The sequence below is a fragment of the Chlorocebus sabaeus genome, chromosome 1 (genome assembly GCF_047675955.1).
Source record: "Chlorocebus sabaeus isolate Y175 chromosome 1, mChlSab1.0.hap1, whole genome shotgun sequence".
NCBI classification, from domain to species: Eukaryota; Metazoa; Chordata; class Mammalia; order Primates; family Cercopithecidae; genus Chlorocebus; species Chlorocebus sabaeus.
In genome coordinates this window covers 114,879,865-114,899,661 of record NC_132904.1, presented here as the reverse complement: position 1 = coordinate 114,899,661, position 19,797 = coordinate 114,879,865, and the positions used below count along the sequence as shown (strand labels likewise).

General features: G+C 51.3%; 1 protein-coding gene across 21 annotated transcripts in view; it reads right to left on the bottom strand.

Annotated features, from left to right (window-relative positions):
* Window positions 1-19,797, bottom strand: part of PHLDB1 (pleckstrin homology like domain family B member 1) — a 51,650-nt gene that overhangs the window by 1,613 nt on the left and 30,240 nt on the right. For 13 of the 21 annotated variants that reach the window (XM_073021497.1, XM_073021488.1, XM_038005115.2 and 10 more), the window contains 12 exons: window positions 17,736-17,846; window positions 17,484-17,573; window positions 14,384-14,524; window positions 12,873-13,013; window positions 12,626-12,728; window positions 12,106-12,150; window positions 11,147-11,441; window positions 10,972-11,062; window positions 8,647-8,793; window positions 6,576-6,692; window positions 6,222-6,324; window positions 741-826 (listed from right to left, as the gene is read on the bottom strand). In XM_073021497.1, the coding sequence (XP_072877598.1) occupies window positions 741-826; window positions 6,222-6,324; window positions 6,576-6,692; window positions 8,647-8,793; window positions 10,972-11,062; window positions 11,147-11,441; window positions 12,106-12,150; window positions 12,626-12,728; window positions 12,873-13,013; window positions 14,384-14,524; window positions 17,484-17,573; window positions 17,736-17,846 (1,470 nt within the window). The remainder of the gene's footprint in view (window positions 1-740; window positions 827-6,221; window positions 6,325-6,575; window positions 6,693-8,646; window positions 8,794-10,971; window positions 11,063-11,146; window positions 11,442-12,105; window positions 12,151-12,625; window positions 12,729-12,872; window positions 13,014-14,383; window positions 14,525-17,483; window positions 17,574-17,735; window positions 17,847-19,797) is intronic. The other 8 variants (XM_038005124.2, XM_038005125.2, XM_038005109.2 and 5 more) reach the window with 3 other exon arrangements.

The window sequence follows — 19,797 nt, the reverse complement described above, 5'->3', positions numbered from 1 at the left end:
TTTGACACCCCAAGTTCAAAAGTGAGTATCAAGAGGATCAGACACAAAGGGCTATTCCAGTGAGGACCAGAGTTTCCTCTCAGCAAAACACAGGCAGACAGAAAAAGCTGTAAGTAGGATGCTAGGCCCCGGGACCCCAGAGGAGAAGAGACCAGGACTGGGGTGGGCATCAGAGGGTTGGTGGCAGGGAGGCTGACTTGCATTAGGGAAGCAGGCCCCAGCCTCAGATATCTCCTGTGTATCAATTTCTCCCTATTAAATCTAGTCTCTGAGGGTCCCCTCCACCCCTTCCAGCCATCCCTTCTGTATCAGCCCCCCATGGGGAGATATCCTGCTGTCATTTCCAGGAGAGGAGGGAGGCAGCAAGGAGAGGGAGGCACCCAAGCCCAGAGGAGCTTCTTGCTCTTTGCAACCTGCTTTCTGCTCCTCTCTTGGGCCTGGGGGAAGTGAGGGGGGATGAAGGGGAGAGTCAAGGGTCAGGGATGAGTGAGGTACAGGAGGTGTTAATGTGCTGGTTACAGCTAAGTGGGGAGGGGTACCTCAGTCACCATAGTGAAGCGGAAAAACCTCTTCTGGGAAGGGGAGAGGGAGAAAGGAAGAGAAAGTTGACAAAGAGAACAAGGACTGGGTTGGAGCCTCTGTAGAGAACAGGCTGGAGGCCTTGCTCTCAGAGCCCCACCAGGCCACCCCTTCCCCATGGCTGTCCCTCTGGCCCCCCTCTGGTGCCCTCCACCCCTGACCTTGGCTGCACTGCGTAGGTGGTCGTAGTACACTTCCTCAATGGCCTGGAAATAGATGACTCCCTTCAGCTTCGTCTCATGCTTGTCTGCAAAGCAAGTAAGGGTGGGCTATGGAGCCAGTCACACTTCAGGTCTAGCTCCATTTATGTGGAGTTCCACGGCCTGAGCTTCCAAATCTGGGAAATGGGGTGAACATCCCAGTCTCCCAAGACCCCCAAACAGAACCCAATACAGAATCCTAAAGATATGGATAATGCTCAGCCTCATTCATAATCACAGAGAAATACAAATCAGAACTTCACTCAGAGACCACTTCTCGCCTAACCCAATGACAAAAACATACAATAAATATATAGCACGCTTTTGGCAAGTCTACGGTGAAGGAGGTAGTCTAACGACAGGTGGGAGTATAAATTGGTAAAACCCTTATGAACGATTTGGCCATGTCTATCAAAATTAGAAAGGCATTTATCTTTTGATCCAATGCTTACATTTAGGAGAATTTATCTTTCACATATACAAAGTAACATACACAAGATTATTAAGTATAGTATTGTCTATAGTCACAGAAGATTGGAAACAACCAAAATATCAATCAAGTGGAGACTGGTTAATAAGTTAGTGTGTGCCACATCACGGAAGACTAAATACAGCTATTAAGTAAAATGATATAGGCCAGGTATGGTGGCTAATGCCTGTAATCCTAGCATTTTGGAAGGCCGAGGAGGGTGGATCACCTGAGGTCAGGAGTTTGAGACCAGCCTGGCCAACATGGTGAAACCCCTGTCTCTACTCAAAATGCAAAAATAAGCCAAGTGTGGTGGTGCATGCCTATAATCCCAGCTATTCGGGAGGCTGAGGCAGGAGAATCACTTGAACCTGGGAGGCGTAGGTTGCAGTGAGCCAAGATCACACCACTGCACTCCAGCCCGGGCAAAAAGAGCAAAACTCTGTCTCAAAAAAAAAAAAAAAGAAAGAAAGAAATATCTGATACAGATACAGACTCAGAAATAAGCCTATAGTATATACCCAGATATAATATCTAGATATAGATAAATTTGATATAGAATGATCTCTAAGACACATTAGGAGGTGAAAAAGGAATGTACTGTATGCCACCTTTTGTGCAAGAAAAAGTATTTGTTTACATTCTCCTACAGAAACTCTACAAGGATACACAAGAGATTAATGAAAGTAGTTACCTGTACTGGGTGGGGCATAATTCTCAATTTAAACCTTTTGATATGTTTTTTATTTTTGAACTATATGAATACTTTTACCTATTTTTTTAAAAAAAGAAAGGAAGTGGCCGGGCGCAGTGGCTCACGCCTGTAATCCCAGCACTTTGGGAGGCCAAGGCAGGTGGCTCACCTGAGGTCGGGAGTTTGAGACAAGCCTGACCAACATGGAGAAACCCCATCTCTACTAAAAATACAAAATTAGCCAGGCATGGTGGCACATGCCTGTAATCCCAGCTACTCGGAAGGCTGAGGCAGGAGAATCACTTGAACCTGGGAGGCGGAGGTTGTGGTGAGCTGAGATCGCACCACTGCACTCCAGCCTGGGCAACAAGAGCAAAACTCCGTCTCAAAATAATAAAATAATAAATAAATAAAATAAAATAAAATAAAAAGAAAGGAAGCACATTCCCTTGATGTGTACAGAGCATTTAGCATATACATATAGCATACAGCCTCTGGAAGTCAGAGGTGGCAGGAAAGGGGCAAACTACCTGAGCAGAGGTGACCATTCAGTGAGAAGAGGCAGGATTCCTGTCAAGGGAAAGCACAGGGCCTGGGCCACCTTGTCTGTGGCACTGCTCAGATGCTACAGCTGATATCCTTAACAGTGAGCCTGAGTCCTACAGGAGAGGTCACGCCAATCACTAAACTCAATGGTGCCGGCTGGAAGTAAGCTCCTCCCTGAGTGCTCCTCCTCTCCCCAACCTCCGTGGCTTGGTAAAGGCAACTTACAGACTGGTGCCAACATGTCCCTCCAGCCTTGTATCACAACCTTCCCCTGCATGAGTCCCAAGTCCTATCTGAGCTTCTCACTGTTCCCTTAGTAATACACTTTGTATGCTGGAACTGTCTCCTCCAGCCCATTTCCTTGGCAAACTCCTAAACAATCTTCAAGACCCATCGCAAAATGTCACCACGACAGTGCACAGTTGTGCTCTCCTGTGTTCCCACAGCACAGATGCTCCTCTGTATAGAACTGATGCTGCATTGGAATCCTCCTTTATCCATTCATGGTCTACCTCCCCCAACACAAACAACTATGTGCCTGGCACACAGTAGGTACTCAATGTTGAATGAATGAATCCTAGACACCCGGATTCAGAGAGAAGTCAGAGACCCTTCTCTTAGGAAACTACAATCTCACAGGGAGGAAAATACAGACACTCAGCTATGTAAATAGCTAGTAAAGACATGGCTAGGAACTCCATGAGACCACCTACGCATCACAGGTTTTCATGAGTTAAATGAAAGAACACATTTAAGGTATTCAGCACAGTGTGTGGCACATAACATGACACTGTTATTATATCATTACACTCCTGGATTGATGTCACATGGAAAAACAGATGCTGGATAATGCAGGGGTTCAGAGGAGGATGGGAATCACTCCTAGTAAGGTGGGGTCAGGAAAGGCTTCCTAGAGATAATATGTAATCTGGACTCCATGCAATGAGGGGGTTTCTATCGAGTTGGCAGGAAGAGGGTCCAAGCAGAATAGGCACGGCACCCAGGGCCCTTATTCAGGCCCATTTCTGACATTTCCTCCTTGGAAAAGGACCAGCCCTGCCTGGCTCTGGGCCTGCTCAGCCCTCCAGCCCCTGTTCTCTCTCATCCCTTCCTTCACAGGAAATAGTAACACACTCCTGCCTCCGCTTCCTTACCACCCACCTATCCTCAATCTTGTGCAATCTGGCTCCTGGCCCCATGCACAGCAGAAAGCCTTCTCTTGACAAGCTCCCATCCCTGAGTCTAACAGCCTTTGGGCCACATCTTTCTTGGCCTTTCTGCAGCATCCATCATCGCTGGTGACACCTCCTGCTTGTGAATGTCTGCTCTTTTGGCTGGCTTCCTTCCCTGTTTCTGCTCCCGTTTCTATTCCTGCCATCTGAACTTGGTCTCCTTTTGTTTCACAGATGCTAACTAAGGCCACATATGCCAAGCACCAGCCCAGCACCTGGCATGTGGTTAGTGCTGGCTTCCTGTCTCCTGCCCCTTCTCCCTCTGCTGGTCTCTCCTCTTTCTCCTTCCCCACACAGGTAGGCCTGCCCCAGGGTTCGGCCCTCTCCCTCCCCTCTTCTCTGCTCTGAAGTCTGACTGCCCAGGTTCAGACTTATCTCTGTTTCTTAGGAGCTGTGGGACCTTGGGCAATTTACTTAACCTCTCTGAGCATCATTTTCCTTATCTGTAAAATGGCATAAAAATAGTGTTTCCCTATAGGATTATTTCAAAGATTAATGATATGATGCATTCAGAGTGCTTAGCATAGCACCTGGCTCATGCAAGTGCTTGATAATGGTTATCTGCTATTACTATTATTCCACCTGATTCAACTATTACTCCACCTCTAATCCTGACCATCCTCCTAAACCTAGATGTCCCAGAGGCACCTCAATCTCAACATGCCTCAAATGGAACTCTTTTCCCCAGGCCTCTTTCTTCCTCTCCAAAGTCCCTGGTCCCTCTACCTTCCTGGCACAGAGAGAAACATGGGACACCTGTGCTTCTGTCTCTCCTGCCTCCTCAAAACACCCAGGACCCAGGCTGGTCAGGGAAGGCTTCTTACAGGAGCCAGCAGGTGATCAGGGACCAGGTTAGGGGGAAAAAGGGCACTCCAGACCTGAGCATCTCTGGCACCAAACTCTGCAGCCCTTTCCCCTCTTCTGAGCTCCTAGCAGGATTGCTCTTCCCAGCTCTGTGGCTGGGTGAGGCTGTGTGACTGGCAGACAGCCCCACCTATGAATTGTGGACAAAAATGATGTGTGTCACTTCCCAGCTGGGACATTTAATACCAAGGCCAGGCTCACTTAAGCCTCTCTTTCCCTCTGCCACTGTGGCGAGAAATGTTCCCAAAAGGCATGCTGAAGTAAAGACAACACTGATGCAGGGCAGAGCCCCCACCAACTCACGATGTGCAGTCCACATGTATTGGGCATAAGGAAACCTAGTACTTGTAAGCCACTAGGATTTTCCTTTTTAATATTTCTTTTTTTTTTTTTTTTTTGAGATGGCGTCTTGCTCTATCGCCAGGCTAGAGTGCAGTGGCATGATCTCAGCTCACTGCAACCTCTACCTCCCGGGTTTAAGTGATTCTCCTGCCTCAGCCTCCTGAGTAGCTGGGACTACAGGCATGTGCCACCATGCCCAGCTAATTTTTGTATTTTTAGTAGAGACGGGGTTTCACCATGTTGGCCAGGATGGTCTTGATCTCTTGAGTGTGTGATCTGCCCACTTTGGCCTCTCAAAAGTGCTGGGATTACAGGCATAAGCCACCATGCCCGGCCTTTTAATTAATTTTTTTGAGACAGAGTCTCACTCTGTTGTCCAGGCTGGAGTGCAGTGGTGCAATCTCGGCTCACTGCAACCTCTGTCTCTTGGGTTCAAGCAATTCTCGTGCTCAGCCCCCTGAGTAGCTGGGACTACAGGCGCATGCCACCATGCCCAGCTAATTTTTATACTTTTAGTAGAGACAAGGTTTCACCATGTTGCCCAGGCTGGTCTCAATCTCCTAGCTTCAAGCTATTTGCCCGCCTTGGTCTCCCAAAATGCTGGGATCACAGGTGTGAGCCACTGCACTTGTACAGCCACTGGGATTTTATGACCTTCTTGTTACTGCGGCATACCTTACCTTCTCCTGACTAGGGTATAACACAGCATCCCATGCTCCAAGTAGGAAAAGTACAAAGGGAGTTCCAGGGATGGGAAACTAGGATAGAGGCTCGAACGGAGAGAGCTGATGGAGCAAGAGGGTCTAGTTGGCCTGTTCCTGGGCTATCTTGAGCACTCCTTGGCACTGTTCAACTGCTTGTCTTGGAGTCTTTGATGGAATCTGTCCAAGGGGGAGTTCCCAGTCCAACTCCGACCATAAGACCCCATGCTCCTGCAAAGCCTGGATGTCTCCTATCAGCATACCCATTGTGCATTGTTATAATTCTTGTCTGCTTCCCCGACTATAAGCTCCATAAGAGAGCTGTGGCCATCTTACTTATCACCAGAGCCTAGAACAGTGCCTGGAACTTATTAGATGTTTAGTAACATTGCTGAATGAAGGAATGAATGAATGAACACATAAATGGAGGTGAACCAGGTACACTGTGTACATTTCAGGGAAGGAGGGCAAGGCCCAGTCCAAGCCTCTGGTCCCCTACTTGGAAGCTTGGCCTCCTTCTAGAAGACCAGCCATCCTGGGTAACAGAGCCCAGGGGTCCTGGCTGGCCCCCGGGACGGCCTTGTTGGAACTCACCCACATAATAGGAAAGGGTGCGCTTGAGCCGGTCGAAGACAAACCAGCGCTTCTTCCATGATTTAATCTTGCCGCCCATCTTGACTAAGTAGCCACGGCAGACCTGGTGGGAAGCAGGAGTAAGGAAGGACCCAAATGTGCAGCCCTTAAGCCTTAAGTGTGTGCCATCGCCTGTGCCTGTATTCATGGGGGACTGTCCCCAACATCTCTTCAGGCCAGTACACCAGGTCCTGGGACAGAGATCTGGTTAGATAAGGGTAGAGACTGACGCCACTATTCCAACGACCCAGGAGGTGCCTCTCACCATGGGGTCCTCCCTCTCCCCAGCACCCCAGGGCCACACACGCCTTGTACCTTGCTGCTGAGCACCACGTGCAGGCAGGTATCAACACCATGGCCTGATGACTCAATATGTGTCTTCAGGTCAAAGTCCTCCTTCCGGATTGGCAGGTAGCGGGTCAGGGGTCGTGCCTGGGAGCAAGAGGGAGGGTCAGGAGAGTCTCCTCTCTTCCCTCATTATTTCCCTGTCCAGGCCCCTTGGCTTCACTTCTAAACCCCAACAGCCTGACATCACCCATCCCCAACCCATGGTGGTCACTCTGGCTCCACAGGGCTTATGGCAAAAGTGGGGACCTACCATGCCTACGTTGACTCTATCTAGGGCCAGGCAAACTGCGAAGTCACTCTGTGCCTCAGTTTTCCCACCTATGACCAAGACACGGCATCTTTGTCTTGCCCTGTCCCTCCTTTCCCTCCTGAGCCAAACAGAATAAAGCAAGAGGCCAGATAAGAACATGCTCTGGGAAGAAAAGCCCAATAAGAAATCTAGTCTCTGACTTCCCATGGGACCTTGTTTGGGTCACATCCCTTCTCTGGGCCTCAGTTTCCTTCCATGTAAAACACGGGTTTTGAACTAGGTAATTACTAAGGTTTACTCTACCTCTGATACTAACTAGAATTTTCAGTCAGCTGGAATATTTTTCTACTCTTCCTTTCCTAGAAGAACATTAAAATGGCCAGGAAACATCACACATTATTTAAAGAAAAAACAAAACACACAACCCCATAGATAGCTGATTCTACCCATCTCCCACACCAGACACCAGTGGCCACTGCTGCAATGCCTGAGCCCCAGGACAGGGGCTAGAAGACAGACTCCCAGAGCAGTCACTGACTGAAGCAGGAAAGGGAAACTAGGCATTTTACAAATATTCCAACCACAGGGGTAAAATTCACAGAGCTTCATTTTTTTTGTTGTTGTTTTTTTTTTCCTGAGACAGAATTTCACTCCGTCATCCAGGCTGGAGTGCAGTGGCACGATCTCAGCTCACTGCAACCTTCATCTCCTGGATTCAAGCAATTCTCATGCCTCAGCCATCAGAGTAAGCTGGGATTACAGGTGTGTGATACCATGTCCAGCTAATTTTTGTATTTTTTGTAGTGATGGGGTTTGGCCAGGTTGGTCTCTGAACTCCTGGCCTCAAGTGATCTGTGTACCTTGGCCTCCCAAAGTGCTGGGATTACAGGGTGAACCACTGTGCCCAGCCCCTTCTCATTATTTTCCAAACCCAATCCAGTTGACCTGTCCCTTAGAATTTATTTTGTTGCATTGTAGGAAATGAGGGAGCTGTGATCACTGCTTGGGAAAGATTCCATGGGACTCCCAACCTGGGGAAGCCTACAGAGACCTAATCAGAAGGGACAGCCTATCTAAGTCCTACAGATTCTCATGGGGGGGTGTAGGAGTTAGGATTTGGGACCAGAGACATGGGCAGATTTCCCAGCCCAAACCAATTTCTCCTTCTGCTTTCAATTGTTCTGCTCAAGTCTCCTGTTTAAGGAGAAAGGGTAGGGCTGGCTTTTGGGCAAGGAGGGATTTCTGTCCCGAAGAGAAACTAGTACAGTTCTGTCTTGGAGACGTAAACCAAAAGTCAGAGTGAGGTCATCCACTGATGGTGGGGACTGGAGATGAAAGGTCCTGTGGGGTGTGGGGCAGCACACCCTGAAGTTCCACATGTAGGAAAGGCAGCAGGGGAAGCAGAAGGGAAGGTGCAGTGCAGGCTCATGAAGCAGATCTGAAGCCCTGGAGAGGTCAAAGGGAGCCACTCTGATTCTTGACTACCAGCTCCCATCTCTGGGACACCTATCCAGACCCTCTTCTCTGACCCTGGATGTCTGCAAGGTGGCCTGTCACATCCTTACAACCCACTACCCCAGCACACATACACACATTTGAACAGTCCTGGCAGGTCTATGTTTTGGGGTCAATGAGTCCCAGGTAGAATTCTGCTTGTGTTAAGCCAACAGCAATATTTTCTGGAGTAGAACAGGTCTTACAGCCCAACACAGAAATCCTGGGGTCTCCCCACTTCTCTACAGCCCTCACCGTCAAGCCAACCACCACTGTGCTCCACCGCCCATTCACCTGGGAAAATTGTTTCTCCCGCATCTTGACCTCCTTCTCCACCAGCTGCTGCCTCCGGGCACTCTCACTCTGTAGCCTCCGTTCTACCTGCTCACGCCTCCGCCGCTCCTCCTCCAGGGCCTGCCGCCGCAGCTCCATCTCCCGCTCCTGCCCCCAAAGCCAAGGGGTCAGCACCTATGGCCATCCTCTTCCCCCCACTGGCCCTCGTCACACCAGGGCAGGGCTGCAGGAGGCATCCACCTCAGGGTAGTCTGGCATGAGGAGGCATCATCTTCAAAGCCCACCCTCTCCAAGAGCCCTGGCTGGTTAAAGAGAAATGCTTTAAGCATGACTGTCCTGACTTCAAACCCTGGCCCTGCTACCACTATCGGCTCTGTGATCCTGATAAAATCATTTAAACTTTGTTTGTTTTTTTTTTTGTTGGAGACTGAGTCTCACTCTGTTGCCCAGGCTGGAGTGCAATGGCATGATCTCGGCTCACTGCAACCTCCGCCTCCCAGGTTCAAGTGATTCTCCTGCCTCAGCCTCCCAAGTAGCTGGGATTACAGGCACCTGCCACCACGCCCAGCTAACTTTTTTGTATTTTTAGTAGACAGAGTTTCACCAGGTTGGCCAGGCTAGTCTTGAACTCCTGACCTCAGGTGATCCGCCTGCCTTGGCCTCCCAAAGTGCTGGAATTAGGCGTGAGCCACTGCACCCAGACATTTAAACTTTTTAAGCCTCAATTGCCTCATTTGTGAAATGAAGTTAAGAATACCCATTCAGCCGGGCGCAGTGGTTCACGCCTGTAATCCCAGCACTTTGGGAGGCCGAGGTGGGCGGATCACGAGGTCAGGAGATCGAGACCATTCTGGCTAACACGGTGAAACCCCCTCTCTACTAAAAATGCAAAAAATTAGCCGGGTGTGGTGGAGGGCACCTGTAGTCCCAGCTACTTGGGAGGCTGAGGCAGGAGAATGGCGTGAACCCAGAAGGTGGAGCTTGCAGTGAGCCGAGATCGCGCCACTGCACTCCAGCCTGGGCGCTGAGCGAGTCTCCATCTCAAAAAAAAAAAAAAAAAAAAAAAAGAATACCCATTCCTGGAATTATAGTGAAAATGAAATTAGATCATGTATATAAATGCCCATTACTGATTCCAGTAGGAAAGCACTCAAAAAATAAATGGGGCTCTGACAATTGTATCTGAATTCTCGGAACATGGGTTATCTAGATAACTTTTTTTGACAGCTAATATATAGTCCTTTCCCAATCACTAACTGAAGGCCTTTTGAAACTCCAAATTAGAAACATCTGCTATCGAACTTCAAACTTTATGGGCACAAAGTGACTACAGACTAAGGTCAGAACTGAACTTATAAAAGCCACTATAAAAGGATTTTAGAAGTCATTAAAACAAGTAATTAAATACAGAGCATGTCAGTGATGCTTTATATGTCTTAATTACTAATAAAGACCTCCTATACCATTAACTCCCATTTACTATTTCTTCCCAGCTCAAAACTTAGCAGAATCTCCTTTCCCCACATTTGCCAGGAGATGCTTACACATTTGCCATACTTAGACATAAATAAGATAGGAGGCATTCTTTTCTGGCTGGTCCTCCATTCAAACTGTCAGTATCTGTTTTTTATTAAATCCCTCAAACTGCTGACCTTACTCTCTGCGTCCCACTCTCATCTCAAACATGCAGAGTGCCTCAAATGGTGGACACAGAACAGCTTCTGCAGATCCTTTATTTATTCTCCTTCCTAGGCACACATTTCATCAGCCTGCCTATGCCCAGGATAAACCATGGGTCCCTCTTTGGTGAATCCCAGCTCCATGCCCATGTGAAGGAGCTGTCAGCCCTCTCTGCTCCCAAGGCTCCCCAGCCAACACCTCTACTCTGACTTGGACATCTGCCTCCTCCTCTAGTCTATACTTCACCCACAGTTCCTACCTTTCCTAATCAGTCCCAAGAGGAATGGCCTGCCATGCAGGTAGACAGGAATCAAAATTCCTGTAGTTGCCAAAAAGTCTACAGAAGTAAACATGCAAAAACTGGAAGTTTCCATACAAGAAATTATTGGTTGGAGAATGGTTACTGTGCTGCCTTCTCTGTTCCTAAGAGCCATGTTGTAATCTCACCAAGGTTCCCTAAACCTGTTTGAGGAATACAACCTTTTAAAACATTTTCTACCCCAAGGGAATGTGGCAAGGCTAATATGGGTGGAAGGGCTGAGCACAGGCCTTCCAGGCCTATGAGGTGGAGCACAGGCCCTTGACAGGCAGCAGGCAGCTCTGTGCCCCATCACCTTCTGCCTCCCTGATCCAGGTCAGACTCACCCTCGACTCCATGAGACGGTTCTTCTCTGCGTGAGCCTCTTTCAGCATCTTCTCCATCTCCTCGATCTTCCCCATGTCCAGACCACTCGCACTGGGGAGAGAAGGGGAAGAGGAGGTGCATCAAGGAGCTGAGGTGGTGGCTGAGGGAGGCTGTGGGCCCAGGCGTGGGGGGTACCTGGACATGTTGTCAGGGGAGCAGGCCGAGTTGCCCCCAGTGGAGATGCTGGTCTCCATGCTGTCAGAGCTCTCCAGACTCAGCGTATCGTAGGCGTGCTCACCCTCCTCCCCACGCTCCCGCCCCGCAGGCAGGTGGTGTAGGATAGAGTGGTGCATGAGAGTGGGGAAGCCAGAGGGGCCCGCTGGGAAGGGGGCTGCCCCGTGCAGGGCATCCCACTGGCACTGTGCCTCAGCTGCCGCTTTCTGCTTCAGCTCAGCCAGTCGCCGCCGTTGCTCTTCAATCACCTGTTGTCCTGCAGGAGAGACAGATGGGAGTCACAGTCGGCTCCCCACCCAGCTAAGGAGCAGGCCAGTGGCAGCACCACACACAGAAGGAGGGGCAAGCAGGGAGAGGTTAACACAGAGCAGCCCCCTCTCCCCGCAGCTTCCCTAAGGCCCCTGCAGCTCCAGGCCTGGCTGCTCTGCCAATGCTTCAGTCGCCTGCACAACCGGCCACAGATGCAGAGTCTGGCTTCAGTGCTCTTTCACATCCTGAGTCCACATAGGACACCAAACCTACCCAAATAGTGCCCAGGCAGCATGACAGCCAGCTGGCTCCAGCTCACAACCAAGGCCTAAGTAGGTCTAGGCAGGATACATGCACCCACCCTGCCTGCTGGAGAAGGGAGAAAGAAGAGATGGCGGAAACCCCATGAGCACCCAGAATGCCAATGCAGACCCCCCTGCGATGCAGAAGCAAAAGCAACAAACGCGGGAAAGAAGGCAGGGGAGACACGGTAGAGCACAGCTGAGGGCAGAAGAGAGGCCAGCTGGAGGGGTGAGGCCAGCAGACACCCCAACCTAGCTCAGCCTGGGACCCTGCCTGCAGGCAGTGGGGACCTGGGCAGGACACATCATGCTGATGCCAGGGCAGGGGCTGCCTGGCCAAAGCAATGCCCTCTGTGACCAACGTTCTACCTGCTGGGTCGTCGGTTGGGAGGGGCTCGGCGGGAAGCGACTCGACTGGCGTGGGGGACCCCGGGCAGAGGGTACGGTAGAGACACAGAGCGGGTAAGAGGAGAGAGAGGCACAGACATGGGCTTTCAAAACAACCAAATTGCACACAAGCAACAAGGACTCCTGGGTCCCCAGAGCCAATATCTCAGGCAACCATTTCTAGAAGTAATCAAAACCATCCCCTGCCTCCAGAGAGGGCAATGTCTAACCCGACTCAGGTCAACAAGCAGTTCCCTTATTGGCTAGGCTCTCTAGGAAAGATGTCACAGCCCCCTAGGCCCTTAGTCTCCGGCCCTGAAGGCTTTAGATAAATATCCAGGAAGCTCTTCTTTAGGTACCCACTCCTCTAAATCCTTTCTGCTCTGGCCTAGATCCCAATGAAAGGAAAAACATCCTGTGAAAGGTATGAACATAGAGGAAGCATGGCAACTATGCAGGGTCCCCTCAGAAGAGCAAGTGGGCTGGCGGGGCAGTCACTCACCCTTCTGTTGCAGAGCTAGTTGGCGCTTGGTCTCGATGTCCTGCAGCGTGGCTGCCAGGTTGCGAGGAAGGCTGCCCGTGCCATTCTGGGTGAGTAGAGCGCTCTGCAGAGGAATGGAGAGTTTGGACCTGGGCTCAGAAGGCCCTCACCCCCATTCCCAAGGCTTTTATGGGTGGTCTTGGCCTCTCCCCAGCATGGCAGTCTCCATCCCCTGCCACATGTGCAGCCCCACCCACTGTCCTCAGACCTTTGGGGAGGGGCTACGCCCCAGGGTAGCCACGCTGAGCTGGGAGGAGGAGGAGGAAGAGCCAGAGGAGGAGGGGAGGGGGCCGCTGCGGGTCCGGGGAAGGGGGCTGGTGGCCTCGCCATCCATCTTGGAGCGGTAAACCTGGAAAGAAAAGATAGTGCCCAGTGACTTCTGGCTCCCCCATTGGCCACCTCCCCCATGTCACCTAGTCTGGCTGTGATGTGACGTATCACTCTGGCACTAGGCCTCAGGCCTTCTGGCTCTGACAACAAGCCTCCTGAGCCAGCCCAATGCCCAGATGCTATTGGCAGCTGCCAATTCTCCTTTCTATGCTGTTCCTCCCTGGGCCAATCCCTAGCCCAACCCTGGGTCTAAGAAAAGACCTGTAAACAGACCCATGCAAGGATTTAATGTCAGTCAGGCAGGGTTGTGCAGGAGACCAACTAGAAACTGGTTTCCCTCTGGTCCTAGCTCGGTCACATACCTCCCTACTCTGGGCCTTGGCTTCCTTCTCTGCAAAATAAGGGGGTAGGACTAGACTAAATAATGGCCAAGCTCCCCTGTAGCACTAGCATGTGGTAAATATGGCCCTTAGCGTCACAAACCCTGACTTGGCATAAGCTCTGCTACTTCTTAGCTGTGTGGCCTTGGAAAGATACCATGCTCCAGTGTTTCATCTATAAAATGAGTTAACTTTATCTTATCTCAAAGGCCTATGGTGATGATTAAGAGAATCAAAACATGTTAAAGTCTCTAACCAGCTGGGTACACAGTAGAAGTCTTATATGATCAAACTCCTCCCCAAGGAAACATGAAATTTTAGCTGAGGTCACAGTCTTACAGATGCAGTGCCGTCACTCAACGGATGATCTTAAATGGTCAATGTCAGGCACTGCAGCAGGTCAGTGGAGGAAACCTAAGGAAAAGACTAGCCCAGCTCCCTTTCCCACCCCATGGTCAGTTGCTTGCTGCAGGTTCAGGTAGGCCCACGCCCTCCATGGCAACTCTGAGGAGGCTTGGGCTCTCACTTCAGAGTCTTTGCCCCTTGTTTTCTGCTTCCAAGTGTCACTGCTGGAGAAACCAGGAGAACAAAATACTGGCAGTTCTCCCAGGACACACTAGTTCCAGTTGCCACAGGCCCAAGAGCCTGTCAGGCCCCCAGACTGGGTGAGAAGCTCTGGGTGTTGGGAGCTGCCAAGCATAGGCCAGACCCACAGCCTAGCTCAGCATAGGGCACTGAACAGATCCCAACCTGACCACAGCTCCAGAATCCCCTTCCACCAGACACTCAATCAGACAGTTTTAGACTATGGAGACTGGCCCTCTGGTTGCCCAAATGCTAGGATAGCTGCCCAAGGAGTGACCTTCTCAGGGCCCAGAGGTGCCCTCATTGCCCTGACTGGGCTGACACCTCCACTCAAGGTGGTACTGTGTGGCTGATGGATTGGCAGGAGGTATCAGAGTGGACAGGTGCAAAGACTGGGGAGGATGGGCAGTGAAGGAGGGGTTACCTGCAGCTGACGGGAAGCTTTGGCGGGCAGAGGCGGGGGAGAAGAGTGAGGGGAGGCTGCAGTGGGGCCAGTCCCCAGCCCGGCCATCAGCTCCTGGTACCACTGCTCTAAGTCTACAGCAGGGAGCAGCAGCTTCTCCATCTGGAGGTGGGAATGGGGAGGGGAAAAGGGGACAGGAGGGGAAGGATGGAGAGGAAAGGCCAGGAAATAAAGGGAAAGGAAAAGGCAGGAAAAGGGAGAAAGAAGAAAGAAGAGGAAGAAGGAGGGGAAAGGTTAAAGGAAGGCCATATCAGGGAAGTGGACAGGAAGGTGAAGGAAAAAGGGGAGGAAGGGAGGGAGAAAGGAGAGCATCAAGAAAAAGAAGAGAAAAACAGTGAGACAACAGTTGCCCTGAATGTACTAAGGGCAAAGAGAAACAGTCAGGGTACAACTTCCAGACCACAGACATGTGCTACACCAGCCATGAAACCAGCCACCAGACAGAGCCTGCAGGCACTGGGCACTCCCCTTGGGCTGGCCCAGAGCCAGGCGGCCAGGTGAGCAGGAGCAAAACACACACGGAGCACACCAGTCGTGGGTGGGGGTAGCAAGAACTCACAGACCACCAACCTTGGGTGAAGGCGTGATGGAAGCAAACGAGGAGGAGGGCAGCATGGGAGGAAGGCAGGTGGTGGGAACCAGGTCCCGGGAGGCGGAGGCCCAGGGAGAAAGGCCTGGCACAGGGGCTGGGGGCACGGGCGAGGTGTCCCGCATCACCTTTAGCTGCTCAAGCATCACGTACTTGGGGCAAGGCCAGATGCAGGAGGGAATATAAGAGGTTAATGGAACTAGAATACATAAGATGGCCCTACCCACAGGGGAAGAGAGGGAAAGGACAGGAAGTACAGAGCCTGCAGCCTAGGAAAACCAGAGTCCTCTCAACTCGATGCCCTCATCCTAGAGCAGAAGACCTGCCCCTTCCCAGGCCATAGGAGCTGAAGAAAGCTCCCAAGGCCCCAGAGAAGAAAAGAAACCACTCCCAACCTCCCCTTATACAGGCTGCCCTTCTCCCTCTCTGTCGAACACAGATCCTTCTGTCCCCCAGCTCCACCCAGGCCCAAGGGGGAATCTAGGCCATCCATAAAGAGGTCCTTGGGCATTGGTGGGCACCCTCAGTGGCTGGTACCTCACTGTCAGGCAGGGGCTGGGCGAGCACACTGGGGGGGGTGGCAGAAGCATAGGGGTCCAAGCGGGAACATAGCTGGAAAACTTCTGCCAGGGTCACATATTCCTGGGGTGCCCAGTGGAAGGGGTAGGGGTGGGCAAAGAAAGGGGTTAACAGGGTTCAACAAGGTGCCCAACACCCCAAACTCCATGCCAGGCCACAGGGCCATCACTCCAGGTCAATACAAACTCCAAGGCAGGGGTAGGGTGCCTGCTATGCCCATAGATGGCTGCAAGGAGTGACAGAGACCAGAAAAGGGCAGCAGAACCAACAGTCTGAAGGCTCCTCCTGCCCCTTCACTCTTGGAGCCACCTTGGCATCCAGTCCTGCCCCAAGCAGACCCTGAAGGCCCATACCTGAATTCGCCCTGGGCTGGGAACAGGCAAAGAAGCCCACAGAAGGCCTTCTAAGAGTACACTGAGGATCAGAACCCAGCTCCCAGAGAACCCCCATCCCCAACAACCCGGCAGTCCCCAGTGGAGCACACACATGCAGCATGGGGCACCAGTCACACCATTCCCCAGGGTCCCCTCACACTCCATCAGCCCGGGCAGGAGCTAGAAACAGGTGGGGAAAGGTAGAGACATCACCACGGCCTGAGCAAGATGGGCTGTGAGAAAGAGGCCTTAGCAAGGAACAGCTAAAAGCCTAGCAGAAAAATGGGCCTACTGCCCAAGGTGAGTCCTTGGAAAGATGCCAACACATTCAACTGTGGGTTGGCAGAACAGGGACTGTCGTATTCATCACCTGTCCTTAGAAACTGAGCTTATCTGGGTGCTGGGAGCATGGTAGACCTCCACAATGCATGCTGAATCAAAGCGCAGGATCATAAGCCTGCCCTACCCAAGGCCCACCCAGGCCTAGCTCTAGAACCAGGTTGTCCTCTGGGGTCATGGAAAAGAAAAATGAGCCAGAGGGTCCAGCATGTTGTGAGAACTGATGAATGGCAAGCAGAATATAGGCAAATTAATATGCAATTCAATGGGCTGCCCAGGCACTCTATGGAATGGCGGCATGGCACACTCACACACACTCTCCCAAACTCTGGCCAGCCAAGAAACTATCACCACATGCCCTTCAGCTAAGCCCTGGGAGGAGCTGTAGGCAGGGGCTCAGCGGGCAGGCAGGCAGTGGGCAAAGCAGAGCACGCAGTTAGCTGTGATTACCTCTTGTGCTTTGGGGCAGAGAAGAGTGGAAGCAGGTGGGGTTAAAGAGACAGAGGAGGCCCCAGCCTGAGAAGACCCTGGGAAAAGGTCCAGAGCCTTAGTCCCCAGCCCCATCTCTGAGGACTCGGAGATGAGCAGCTCGGCCTACAGAGAGGGGACACGGTGAGGGGCTGCATCCCTCACACTTGGCCCAGTTCCCCACCCCAGGCCTAAATTGTTTGTGTAGTGAGGCAGGGAGGGAGGGAACGAAGTTGGTAAACCAGGTATGTTCTATTTGGAACTCACACACCAGACATACAGACTTGGGAAGAACCACTTAAGGGGCCTCAATATCCTCTTCTGAGACAAACGCCTAACTCAGGACTGAAGCCCAGGAGCCCCAGGATCAGCACTCTTATATCCACATGCTCCCCTTCAAGGTGAGTCCATCCAGCCCAGCCCCTACTAAGCCTCTGAGCTGTCTACCCACCCAACCCAGGCCCCTGAGTCCCCCCACATATATTCAGCCACCAAAAACAGGGAAATCAGTGGGCTCCTGGGAACTCCAAAGGCAGCTGGTGGCCATGGAAGATCAAATCCCAGAGCTTGGGGCCATTCCTCCTCAAATCTCTCCCATTCAGGGAGATGCCCCCATACAACCTCAGCCACTGGGGTGAAAGTGCTGTGTGTTACTCAGAGCCTCCCAGGACACCCCCTGGGCCTGAAGCTGGGGCTAACCCAATCATGATACCTCTTTGAGGGTCGACGTAGTCTTCGGGAAAGGCCTGCCCCCTGTGAGTGAGTGGTATCTCCTTTCCAGCACAGTCAGTTTCTCCTTCTCCTGCAAGCCCAGAATGGCAGAGAGTCAAAGAGGAGTGGGAGCCAGGAGATTGTGTGACAGGAGCCCTGTGCTCCACCCCAGCACGTTTGCACCCCAGCCCTTCTGCACTCCCCTCCCATTTACCCTACTCAAAATCCCCCAGCCCAACCCGAGGGACCCTACCTTTTGCAGCAGCTGTAAGGAGGCATTCTTGTCCCGGGCCAGGCGTTCTGACTCTTGCACGGCCTGAGCCCGGATCTGCCCAGCCTGACTGTCCAGGACGGCCAGGCGCTCCTAAAGGAGATGGGGTGGTTGATCAGGCCCTGGGGAGACAGGGCTCAACTCAAGGTGAGAACTAGCTGGCTCTCCTGCCCAGAGACTCAAGGCTCAGGTGAAGGGGATCAACCAGCTCTTCTGCTTGGCCTCAACTCACCCTAAGAAAACACAGGCTGCCATGTGGGCTCCTTCCCTCAGGCCTTCCTCCCTCCCTAGACCAACGACCCCTGTGCCATTAGGCACACCACTCAGATCCTCTAACCTCCCTTCCCTTACCCCACAACCAATGGGTCCCAAAGCCTAGAGACACTCCATCTGCCTCATTCTCCCTGTCCCAACCCCACTTGCCACCACTCAAATCCAGGCCCTCTGCTTCCCTGGTCTGGACCTTCTCACCAGCCTCTGCTTCCACTCTCTCAACTTCCTGATTCACTCCACACTGTCACAGATGTCTTCCTAAGATGACTTTGAGGTTTGTTTGCTTATCTGAATTTTCTAATCTTTCTAAAAAGAAAAATTACTTTCTAAAAAGGAATATTACTTGAATAATTTTTTTAAAATCCACAAATAAGGTCAGATCATGCCTCTCCTCAAAATCTTTCAGTGGCTCCTCATTACACACAGGATAAAGCACAGACTCCTTACCAGGCATTCGGGGCTCCCAAACCCTTTGCAGCTCCCCTCCCTCCTACTGCCTCCATGTCCTCTCAGCTCAGCCACACTGTACACTCAGCTGTGTAGCTGTAAACTCTCGGGCCTTTCTTATGTCACTTCCTTAGGCCAGAAGAGCTGTCCCAATCTTCTCTACCTATCAAGAGCTTACTTATCATCTAAGATTAGACCAAATGCTACCTCCTCTCCAAAGCCTCCCTTGATTGCCACTCAATTTCTTTGCTCCTTCCTCTGTGCTCACATTCTTCTGTATCACCGTCTGCCTCTATTATTGTTATTTGTGAATATATCTGTTACCACTACCACTACCCTGCCCCAAACATAAGATCCACATTGTCTTTTCTGTCTTTATACCCTCAATAGGGCTTTTAGAACAGTACCTGGCTCAACAATCATGTGCTAAAAGGAAATGAAAAGATAATAAGGGGGAAGGATGAGGGATAGGAAAAATGGGCTGGGTTAATCCCAGGAGAGCTTCCTGAAGAAGGCAGCCTTAAACCACCACCCTTAGGAGCAAATCATGGGAAAGGAAGAGTTAAAGAAGGATGATGTCCTAAATCTGGGGTCAGTCCAAAAGAAGACCAAAGTAGGCTGGCCGGGTGTGGTGGCTCACGCCTATAATCTTAGCACTTTGGGAGGCTGAGGAGGCTGGATCACCTGAGGTTAGGAGTTTGAGACCAGCCTGGCCAACATGGTGAAATCCCATCTCTACCAAAAATACAAAAATTAGCCAGGTGTGGTGGGGGGCACCTGTAATCCTGGCTACTTGAGACGCTGAGGCAGGAGAATCGCTTGAACCCGGGAGGTGAAGGTTGCGGTAAGCTGAGATCATACCATTGCACTCTGGCCTGGGTGACAACAGCGAGACTCTGTCTCAAAATCAACAACAACAACAAAGTAGGTTGGGCAGTAATCCTCACTGCAAGAGCCACCATCTACTAAGAACCCATTAGGAGCCAGGAACTCTGCTAAATGTTTTGCATTTGTTATGTCATTTAATAAGCTCCCTTATGAGGCAGCTGCATTTATATCCATTTTATAGGTGAGAACACCAACATATTTAGAAGCTAAGATCTCTTAGCCAGCTAAGTGGTAGAGCAAGGACTAGAATCATCTATTGAACTCCCAGGCCAGTACTCTGAGCCACTCTGAATCAGAGTGGAAAGGGCAGGAGAGCACAGGGCACCAGGGTAGACAGAGCTTAGGGTGGGACACTAGGGTCTGAGAATGAAAGCTGGATAAGGTTCCTAAGGAGGAGCATGGGGAAGAATGTGATACCCCAGGTCCCAGGGGTTGA